This window comes from Macaca fascicularis, chromosome 13 (assembly GCF_037993035.2).
Source record: "Macaca fascicularis isolate 582-1 chromosome 13, T2T-MFA8v1.1".
Lineage (NCBI taxonomy): Eukaryota > Metazoa > Chordata > Mammalia > Primates > Cercopithecidae > Macaca > Macaca fascicularis.
The window spans coordinates 22973626-22985045 of NC_088387.1; the positions used below are offsets into that span (position 1 = coordinate 22973626).

Here is an 11420-nt window from a genome sequence, read left to right on the forward strand (position 1 = left end):
CTGCTGTGCTTTTTTAGAGAACTCATCTAGTTTTCCCCATTGATAATCATGTCAGAAACTGCATTTTATTTCATATGTGGTGGTTGAGATTAAAGTACCATAATTACAGTCATGTCTTAGCCTTGGATTGGGAGAACTTGGATTCAAACCTTGACTCCACCATTAATTGCTGAGCAAATCACTTTGACCTCTCTAAGTATGTTTCTTCAACCTGAAAAATGGAAGTGGCAATCTCTGTCTTGCCCTAATTCTTAATCTACTATATTCTAGTCTAGTATATTTTAGGCTCAGTCTTCAGAGCCCAGAGGTCTAAGAAATAGTCAAAGGGCTCTGTGATAACTTGCGTTTCATTGAAATTTTAAAAATAACTTTCAAAGGATTATCAAGTAATACTCAATGTAGAAAAATACAGAAAATACACATCATTCATAATTGTGTTCTGAAAATGTTAGTGTCCTTTTCCCTACATTTACATTTTAGTTACTCTTACATGGTTGGCTTTAAATATATTCAGAGATTATTTTCTGTTATAGCTTGAACCCATAACAGTTTACTCCTTGCCTCATTTAAAAGTGTGGAGTTAGGCAGTGTATACAAGGCTGTTAGGATAGTTCCATGATCATCAGAGAGGACCTAGACATTTTTTGTCTTTTTATTCTAAGGCCCTGACTTACTTCCTCACGTTCTTTGATGACTGTTTCATTTCTTTTTTTTTTTTTTTTGAGACGGAGTCTTGCTCTGTCGCCCAGGCTGGAGCGCAGTGACCAGATCTCGGCTCACTGCAAGCTCCGCCTCCCGGGTTCACGCCATTCTCCTGCCTCAGCCTCCCGAGTAGCTGGGACTACAGGCGCCCGCCACCTCGCCCGGCTAGTTTTTTGTATTTTTTAGTAGAGACGGGGTTTCACCGTGTTAGCCAGGATGGTCTCCATCTCCTGACCTCGTGATCCGCCCGTCTCGGCCTCCCAAAGTGCTGGGATTACAGGCGTGAGCCACCGCTCCCGGCCGACTGTTTCATTTCTAACCATGGCATCCTCATTTCAGCAGCAGAAGGGAGGATCCCTCCTAGAATCCTACACAGCACTTCAGCTTTCTTCTTATTGACCAGAATTTATTCACATGACTACATGTTGCTTTTAACAATGGCCAGAACATGTAGTCTTTTAGCTAGACACATTTCCTAAGGTTTGTTACTAAGGAAGAAGTAAAAAGTATATTGGGAGACAACTGGTAGTCTCTGTCACAAACAGAAACATAAAACTTTATGTTAGAAATAATTCTAATCATAGGATTATCTACGGAAGCTCATACTTTGATTTGAAAGTAAGCGAAACTCTATTCGTAAACTTTTAGTTCAGACTAAAACTTTTTTTAAAACTCTTTATTAGTGCTATTTTTTTTTAACTCTTTTTATTAAAACTCTTAAGTGCTATTTTTCAATTTATAGTGCTTTGGGGTATATACCTAGGGTAGAATAAATTTGGAGTAATTTCTTCTTAAATAAACAAATGTTATTTATTTTTCCAGGGTATAAAAAAATGCTCAAAAAATTAGGGCTTTACAAGCACAGAGAGACAAATACTGTATGATCTCACTTGTACATGGAATCTAAAAACTTAGGGAAGTAGAGAGTAGAATGGTGGTTACCAGAGGCTGGGTGCTAGGGTAAGGGAGGGGACAGAGAAAGGAAAGACATTTGTCAAGGGGTACAAAGTTACAGTTAGATAGGAGAATAAGTTCTGGTGTTCTGTTGCATAAGAAGGTGACTATAGTTCATGTATATTCAAAATATATTTATTATTTTAATATTTTTTAAAGTAGCTGTAAGAGATTAAGTGTTCACATTGCAAAGAAATGATAAACATTTGAAGTAATGGCTATGCTAATTCACCAAATTTGATTATTCCACATTATATATAGGTACTGAACTATCATATTGGATTTCATAAATATATACAATTATTACTTGTCAATTAAAAATAAAACTATAGCCGGGCGTGGTGGCTCACGCCTGTAATCCCAGCACTTTGGGAGGCCGAGGCGGGCGGATCACAAGGTCAGGAGATCGAGACCACAGTGAAACCCCGTCTCTATTAAAAATACAAAAAATTAGCCGGGCACGGTGGCGGGTGCCTGTAGTCCCAGCTGCTCAGGAGGCTGAGGCAGGAGAATGGCGTGAACCCGAGAAGCGGAGCTTGCAGCGAGCCAAGATCGTGCCACTGCACTCCAGCCTGAGCGACAGAGCGAGACTCTGTCTCAAAAAAAAAATAAAATAAAATAAAAATAAAAATAAAACTATATAAAAATATTGTTATAAAAATAAAGTATGTTTAAACATTTTTAAAAGTTAGGCTTTATTTTCAGATTTATAAGAAGCAAATTAATAAAATGAAGATAAATTTTGTGAATTTTCAGATGATTGGTCTATGTTGATGTAATTATAAACTTTGAATTATTTAATCTTTATAACAAGATTGTGTTTGGTTTCAGATGAATGAGAGTGGAGAATTGGACAAAAATTGATTTTTAGTTTCTGAATCATGGTTTTTAGCTCACCAGTTATTGTATAGTCTCACTCTTTGAAAGTTCATGCTGAAAAACTGAGTGAATATGATCAGATTTCTCCACCAAATTCTCAGCCTGATAAGGGTAAGTAAGGTTCCATTCACCTCTTTGTTCATCTCTGTGCCATCTGTGGTCCTTTGGAACTGGCTTCTTTCACATAGCATAATGTCTTCAAGCTTCATTCGTGTTGTACCATATATCAGTACCTCATTCCTTTTTACTGCTGAATAATATTATATGAATATACCGCATTTTGTTTATCCATTTATCGGTTGATGGGCATTGGGTTGATTATTTCTACTTTTTAGTTGTGATGAATAGTGCTGTTGTGAACATTTGTGTACAACTTTTTGCATAGACATAGGTTTTCATTCTTTTGGCTGTATATGGGTGGAATTGCTAAGTGGAATTGATGAAACTGCTGCTAAGTTATTTTCCAAAGTAGGTGCACCATTTTACATTTCCACAAACAATGAATGAAGTTTCCAATTTTTCCACATTCTTGCTGACACTTTCTATTATCTTTTTTTGACTATAGCCCTCCTAGTAGGTGTAAAGTAAATCTTTTTATTACCAAAAATTTTTAAATATACTCAAAAATTGGCCGGGCGCGGTGGCTCAAGCCTGTAATTCCAGCACTTTGGGAGGCCGAGGCGGGTGGATCACGAGGTCAGGAGATCGAGACTATCCTGGCTAACATGGTGAAACCCCGTCTCTACTAAAAATACAAAAAACTAACCGGGCGTGGTGGCGGGCGCCTGTAGTCTCAGCTACTTGGGAGGCTGAGGCGGGAGAATGGCGTGAACCCGGGAGGCGGAGCTTGCAGTGAGCCGAGATCACGCCACTGCACTCCAGCCTGGGAGACACAGTGAGACTCCGTCTCAAAAAAAAAAAAAAAAAAAAAAAAAAAAAAAAAAAAAAACTTAAAAATAGAGAAAATTGTATAATGAACCCTCATGTATTCATCATCCAGTTTCAACAATTATCAACATCTTTTAAATCTCATTAGTGACTTTTTTTTTTTTGAGAGAGTCTCTCTCTGTCACCCAGGCTGGAGTGCAATGGCACAATCTCGGCTCACTGCAACCTCCACCTCCCGGGTTCAAGCAATTCTCTTGCCTCAGGCTCCTGAGTAGCTCGGACTACAGTCATGTGCCACCACACCCAGCTAATTTTTTGTATTTTTAGTAGAGATGGGGGTTTCATCATGTTGGCCAGGCTGGTCTCGAACTCCTGACCTCAGGTGATCTGCCTGCGTCAGCCTCCCAAAGTGCTGGGATTACAGGCCTGAGCCACTGCGCCTGGCCATTAGTGACTTTTTAAAAACAGCATTATTGAGGCATAGTTAGCATACAGTAAACTGTATGTATTTAAGGTATACAATTTGGTAGGTTTTGGCACATGTATATAGCCATGGAATAATCACCACAATCAAGATAATGGACATATCCATCATCCCCCAAAAAACGCGCCTTTAGAATCTTTTCCTCCCACCTCTCCCCAAGCAACCACTGTTAGAGTTTCCATTTTCTAGAGTTTTATATAAATGGAATCATATCGTATGTACTCTTTTGTCAGCCTTCTATTACTTTTTATTTATTTATTTATTTTTAGAAATGGGTTCTCCCTGTGTTGGCCAGGTTGGTCTTGAACTTCTGGACTCAAGCAGTTCTGCCACTTCAGCCTCCCAAAGTGCTGGGATTACAGGCGTGAGCCACTATGCCTAGTGTGTCACTGTTTTGAATAGTAAAAAAGAATTATAATTATTTTCATTATTTTGAGATTCACTCACGTCATGTGTATCAGTATAGTTTATTCCTTTTTATGACTGATAGTATTTCATTGTATCGTTATACCACTGTTTGATTTAATCCATTCCCCTGTTGATTGACATTTGAGTTTCTTTTCTTTCAGGGGCTATCACAAATAAAACTATATGAACATTCATGTGCAGGTCTTTGTATAGGCACACAGTCATGTGTCACTTAACGACCAGGATACATTCTGAGAAATGTGTCATGATTTTCTCATTGTGCAAACATCATAGAGTGATGGTATAACTTACTACACACCTAGGCTATATGATATAGCCTGTTGCTCCTAGGCTACAAATCTGTACAGTATGTTACTATATTGAGTACTGTAGGCAGTTGTAGCACAACAGTAAGTGTTTGTGTATCTAAACCTATCTAAACAAAAAGAAACAGTAAAAATATGATATGAAAGATTAAAAAAAATAGTACACCGATATGGGGCATTTACCATGAATGGAGGAGCTTGCAGGACTGCAAGTTGTTCTGAGTCAGTGAGTTGTGAGTTAATGGGAAGGCATAAGATACTACTGTACACTGCTGTAGACTATAAATACTGTACACTTAGGCTACACTAAATTATTTATTTATTTATTTAGAGACAAAGTCTCGCTCTGTCACCCAGGCTACAGTGCAGTGGCGTGATCTCGGCTCACTGCACCCTCTGCCTCCCAGGTTCAAGCAATTCTCCTGCCTCAGCCGCCCAAGTAGCTGGGATTACAGGTGCCCACACCACACTCAGCTAATTTTTGTATTATTACTAGAGATGGGGTTTCACCATGTTGGCCAGGCTGGTCTCAAACTCCTAACCTGAGGTGATCTGCCTATTTCAGCCTCCCAAAGTGCTGGGATTACAGGCGTGAGCCACCACACCCAGCCCACTAAATTTATTTTTTTAATATTTTTCTTGTTTTAGTAATAAATTAACCCTAGCTTACTGTAATTTTTTCACTTTATAAACTTTTAATTTTTTTTAACTTTTTGACTCTTTTGTAATCACACTTAGGTTGAAACACATTGTCCAGCTGCACAAAAATATTTTATTTCTTTATGTCTTTATCCTAGCCTTTTCCTATTCTTAAATTTTTAATTTTTTTATTTTTTTGAGATGGAGTCTCACTCTGTTGCCCAGGCTGGAGTGCAGAGGCACAATCTCAGCTCACTGCAACCTCTGCCTCCTAGATTCAGGCGATTCTCCAGCCTCAGCCTCCCCAGGAGCTGGGATTACAGGCATGTGCCACCATGCCCAGCTAATTTTTGTACTTTTAGTAGAGTCGGGGTTTCACAATATTGACCAGGCTGGTCTCGAACTCCTGACTTCAAGTGATCCACCCACTTGGCCTCCCAAAGTTCTGGGGTTACAGGTATGGACCACCACACCTGGCCCTATATATATTTTTTTCACTTGGTAAACTTTTTTATGAAAAGCTAAGACACAAACAACACACATTGGCCTAAGCCTACACAGGGGTCAGGATCATCATCCCTGTCTTCTACCTCCACATCTTGTGCCACTGGAGGGTCTTCAGGGGCAGTAACATGCATGGAGCTGTCATCTCCTGTGGTGCCATCTTCTGGAATACCCTCTGAAGGACCTACCTGAGGCTGTTTTACAGTTAACTTTTTTTCAATAGGAGAAAGAATATACTCTAAAATAACAATTTAAAATATAGTATAGTAAATAAATCATAAACTAGTAATATAGTTATCAAATCTTATGTACTGTACATAGTATATGCTATACTTTTATATGGCAGTATAGTAGATTTGTTTATACCAGCGTCACTACAAACACATGAATAATGCATTGTGCGTTATTCACATTATAGTGAATTTTTCAGCGCCACTATAATTTTATGGGACCACCATCATATATTCATTTAGTCCATTGTTGACCAAAACATTGTTATGCAGTGCATGACTGTATCTCCTTTTCCTTTAAGTAAATACCTAGAAATAGAATAACTGCATTCATATGGTAAATGTATGTTTAACTTCTTAAGAAATTGTCGGCCGGGCGCGGTGGCTCACGCCTGTAATCCCAGCACTTTGGGAGGCCGAGGCGGGCGGATCACAAGGTCAGGAGATCGAGACCACGGTGAAACCCCGTCTCTACTAAAAATACAAAAAATTAGCCGGGCGCGGTTGTGGGCAACTGTAGTCCCAGCTACTCGGGAGGCTGAGGCAGGAGAATGGCGTGAACCCGGGAGGCGGAGCTTGCAGTGAGCCGAGATCGCGCCACTGCACTCCAGCCTGGGCGACAGAGCGAGACTCCGTCTCAAAAAAAAAAAAAAAAAAAAAAAAGAAATTGCCAAACTGTTTTTCAAGTGGTTGTACCATTTTACATTCCTATCAACAATGTATGAGAGTTTCAGATCCTTATCAGCACTGGTATTGTCAGTCTTTTTCATTTTAGTCATTCTAGTAAGTGCATAGTGGTATCTCATTGTGGTTTTAATTCATATTTACTTGCTGATCAGTGCTTTTAAACATCTGTTCCTGTGCTTATTGGCTATTTGCATATATTCTTTTCTGAAGTATAGGTTAAAATAATTTGCCCATATTTAAGCAAGTATTTGTTACATTATTTTTTATTAGTTTTTTAGTCAGAATTTTTATACTATTTTAAGTTGAACAGGAACTATGTTTTCTAACTTGACAAACTAGGCTTCATTTAGATTTTCTTTTTAACCTCAAATTTCCAAATTTGAAAAACTGGCTGATCATTAGCCTCAAAAAATTAGGAGGGAGTATATCCCATGTAGAATTGAACATTTCTTCCCTTTAGCAGAAACAAGCCTTGTTTCTGAGAGCTGAAGAAATATTCAGTTCTATATGGGATATACGCCCTCCTAATTTTTTGAGATAAACTGTATCACCAAAAATATAAAGGGCAGGTGGGACACAGTGGCTCCCACCTGTAATCCCGGCACTTTGGGAGGCCGAGGCAGGCAGATCACCTGAGGTCAGGAGTTGGAGACCAGCCTAGCCAACATGGTGAAACCCCATCTCTACTAAAAATACAAAAATTAGCCAGGTGTGGTGGTGCGCACCTGTAGTCCTAGCTACTCAGGAGGCTGAGGCAAGAGAATCACTCGAACCCCAGAGGTGGAGGTTGCAGTGAGACGAGATCGTGCCATTGAAGTCCAGCCAGGGCGATAGGGCAACACTCTGTCTCAAAAAAAAATATATATATATATGTATATATATACACACACACACACACACACACACACACACACATATATGGCATTATAATTTCATAGTAAGTACATTTTCTGCTGTATTTGTATTTATTCAGGATTTGAGGTGAGGAAAGGAAAGAATCAGGAACAGTCCTGCCCCTCCCCCCAAAAAAGAATCAAGTAAACAAAAACGGTGTATCTACTGTAAGTTTCTTCTGAAACTTTTCTCCACATCAGCCCTATCCCCTTTCAGTTTTCACCCTGTTTCTTCCCTTATGCCTCTCACCAGTACTTTAAGAGAGAACAAACCAGAAGACATTCTAGAATGCTTTTTTCACCAATCAGAAGTAGTGGAATGAAATCCAAGCCTACACAGAAGATACAGAACTCTGTTCCTTCATCTTCCCTCATACCTGATACCTAAAAGTAGTTTTCATCGTATAACTGAATTTCCAATTTTCAGCATTCCCAATCCATTTTATAAACATCCTTTTATTGTTAAGTCTTACAGTACTCTCGTCAGGTGAGTATGTTTATTTTATCTTGAGTAAACTGAAGATTTTAAAAATCAAATTCTATATCTGTGGTTCTTTTACTTGTCTTAGAAACCTAATATATAGGAAACCAATTCATGAGAACTTCAGAAGTTATTTGAACATTAATACCAAGACACCCACCATGGTTGTGTGGTTCCTATCCACACATCCCTGCTTGTCTCACATTTTGTCCCTGTGACAGCACCATGTGTATCAGTTCCCTTCTGCCCTTTTCCTCTCACTTCTGAGAAGGTTAAAGTTACTGGTACATGACCTGGGAGGTATCTGACCATCCTGATGCTACCCTTTGGCATATAATGTCAAGATACTCAACTTTTATGCTGAACTAAGTTGTAATTTGTTTGAGCTGCTTTGTTTTTCAAAGCTCTTACCAAGAGCAAAGGAGGCCGGGTGCAGTGGCTCATGCCTGTAATCCTAGCAGTTTGGGAGGCCGAGGTGGGTGGATCGCTTGAGGCCAGCACTTTGAGACCAGCCTGGTCAACATGGTGAAACCCTGTGTCTACTAAAAATACAAAAATTAGCAGGACGTGGGGGCATGTGCCTGTAATCCCAGCTACTCGGGAGTCTGAGGCAGGAGAATCGCTTGAACCCAGGAGGCAGAGGTTGCAGTGACCCAAGAGCACCCCCACTGCACTCCAGTCTGGGTGAGAGAGCGAGACTCCATCTCGGAAAAAAAAAAAAAAAAAAAAAAAGAGCAAAGGAAATGCTCTGGACAAGATAATCTGGTAAGAATTTTCTCCCTTCTTTGCAGAAAATCCCATTTTGTCAACCTAATGAAGCATTCAAAGAAGACATATGACTCTTTTCAAGATGAACTTGAAGATTATATTAAAGTACAGAAAGCCAGAGGCTTAGAGCCAAAGACTTGTTTCAGAAAGATGAGAGGGGACTATTTGGAAACCTGTGGGTACAAAGGAGAGGTTAATTCCAGACCCACATATAGAATGTTTGACCAGAGACTCCCATCTGAAACCATCCAGACCTACCCAAGATCATGCAATATTTCACAAACAGTGGAAAATCCGTTGCCTCAGTGGTTACCAGCCCATGACAGCAGATTGAGACTAGACTCTCTGAGCTACTGTCAGTTCACCAGGGACTGTTTCTCAGAAAAACCAGTACCCCTGAACTTTAATCAGCAAGAATATATTTGTGGCTCACATGGTGTAGAATCTAGAGTTTACAAGCACTTCTCCTCAGATAACAGTATCAGTACTCATCAAGCCAGTCACAGACAGATATATCAGAAGAGGAAAAGGCGCCCAGAGGAAGGCAGAGAAAAATCAGAGGAGGAGCAGTCCAAGCATAAGAGAAAAAAAAGTTGTGAGGAAATTGATTTAGACAAACACAAGAGCATCCAAAGAAAGAAGACAGAGGTGGAAATAGAAACCGTACATGTCAGTACAGAAAAGCTTAAGAATCGAAAGGAGAAAAAAAGCCGAGATGTAGTCTCTAAGAAAGAGGAACGTAAGCGTACAAAAAAGAAAAAGGAACAAGGCCAAGAAAGGACAGAGGAGGAAATGCTTTGGGACCAGTCTATTCTTGGATTTTGAAGCTTTCAAAGTTGGTTCTTCCAAAGTTAAGTTGAAAAAATAGGTGAGAGCTTGGTTTTATGATGTCCATGTTCATACCACTTTTCTTATGTGAATAGGTTAACTTCTAACAAAGGCCAAGTGAACAGAAAGTGTTTAGCATGCTTGCTCTCCAACACAGAAATTACTTTTCCTCATTTTCTAAAAGCATTATTACATTTTTTTGACATATAGTGTAATTTCCTTTAATGAAAGTCACTCTGCTTTTATTCATCAAATTGCTTTGATGGTAGAATTATTTTCTCTTGGGAGGTTATTTATTTTAAATTGGAGGATTAATGGACTTTGCACAATCTGTTTCTTGATTGGGTTTGTTACAGTTTTGAGTTGGGTATTTTATGTTCATTGGTTTTTCTCTATGAAGCAATTTTTTTCTCCTGTATTAGATCTAACTTGCAGTGTATTTTCTAGGCTGGAAAGTGGAAAATGAAATACATTATAATCTTAGGTTACATAAAGTTTCTAGAGTTTCAAATAATCTTGATACAAAATCAGTTTATATTCTGGAAATATTTATAATAAAGTATTCTAATTTCTACATGTTGTGTGTCAGTCTATTTAACAATGATTTTTCTTTTGGGAGGAGGAGAGAATAACTTGGCAGTTCATACTTAAGAGGCAAGATCTTTTGGGTAGGTCACACTTTAAAGTTGTAAAAGTTCCTTGCTTACTCACATGTGAACCTGGTTTTTAAGGTGGAAATCTATGACTGAGTATTACAGGACCCCACCACTTACCCAAAGTTAGCTTTTGGGTCGGGGGTTTCCTCACTATAGTCCCTTCACTGGTCGCCAGAACGATGTTACAGGAAAGAGGTCTGAATATAGACCCCAAGAGAGGGTTCTTGGATCTCACACAAGAAAGAATTCAAGGCAAGCCCATAGAATAAAGTGAAAGCAAGTTTATTAGGAAAGTAAAGGAATAGAAGAATGGCTATTCCACAGACAGAGCAGCCCAGAGGGCTGCTGGTTGCCCATTTTTATGGTAATTTCTTGATACGCATCCCCCTTTTAGGCCATATAGGGTAATTTCTGACGTTGCCATGGCATTTGTAAACTGGCATGGCCCTCGTGGGAGTTTAGCAGTGAGGACGACCAGTGGTCACTCTCGGTGGCCATCTTGGTTTTGGTGGGTTTTGTCCGGCTTCTTTTCTGCAACCTGTTTTATCAGCAAGGTTTTTATGATCTGTATTTTGTGCTGACCTCCTATGTCATCCTGTGGCTTACAGTGCCTTAACCATCTGGGAATACAGCCCAATAGGTTTCAGCCTCATTTTACCCAGCTGCTATTCAAGATGGAGTTACTCTAGTTTACATGCCTCTGACATGCCCACAATTTTTTCAAATAGTTAAAACTGAAGAGAGAAGGGTTTATCGGAAATAAAATGCCATTAAATTATCTTGTCCTAATCAGTGTTTTCATTATAATAATCCCCTTTTTTGTGATATGCATCTAAAGTATTTAAGCATCACTGTTTTGTTGTAGAGAGACTGATGGCCTGAGAATCTGAATCCCAGGAGTCTAGTCTCAGCTATGCCATGAAGTTGTTATGTGACTTTGAGGAAGTCAATTAGTTCATCTTCCTCATTATCAAATATGACTAGAAAGACTGGCCTCTAAAAATGCCTTGGATAACAAGGAGACTGTGAAATGAAAATTCCCAAGCCCCACTTAAAAAAAGAAAACAGAAAAAAATTCTCTTTGTATTCTGCA

At 39.2% G+C, this 11420-nt stretch overlaps 1 protein-coding gene across 1 annotated transcript in view; it reads left to right on the plus strand.

Moving 5' to 3' along the window:
• The window catches only part of KRCC1 (lysine rich coiled-coil 1), a 29921-nt gene extending 19676 nt beyond the window's left edge, over positions 1-10245 (plus strand). The window contains exons 3-4 of the mRNA XM_045368925.2: positions 2488-2646; positions 8867-10245. Coding sequence (XP_045224860.2) covers positions 8889-9668 — 780 coding nt within the window. The 5' untranslated portion in view covers positions 2488-2646; positions 8867-8888 and the 3' untranslated portion in view covers positions 9669-10245. The remainder of the gene's footprint in view (positions 1-2487; positions 2647-8866) is intronic.
• The last annotated feature ends 1175 nt before the right edge of the window (positions 10246-11420 follow it).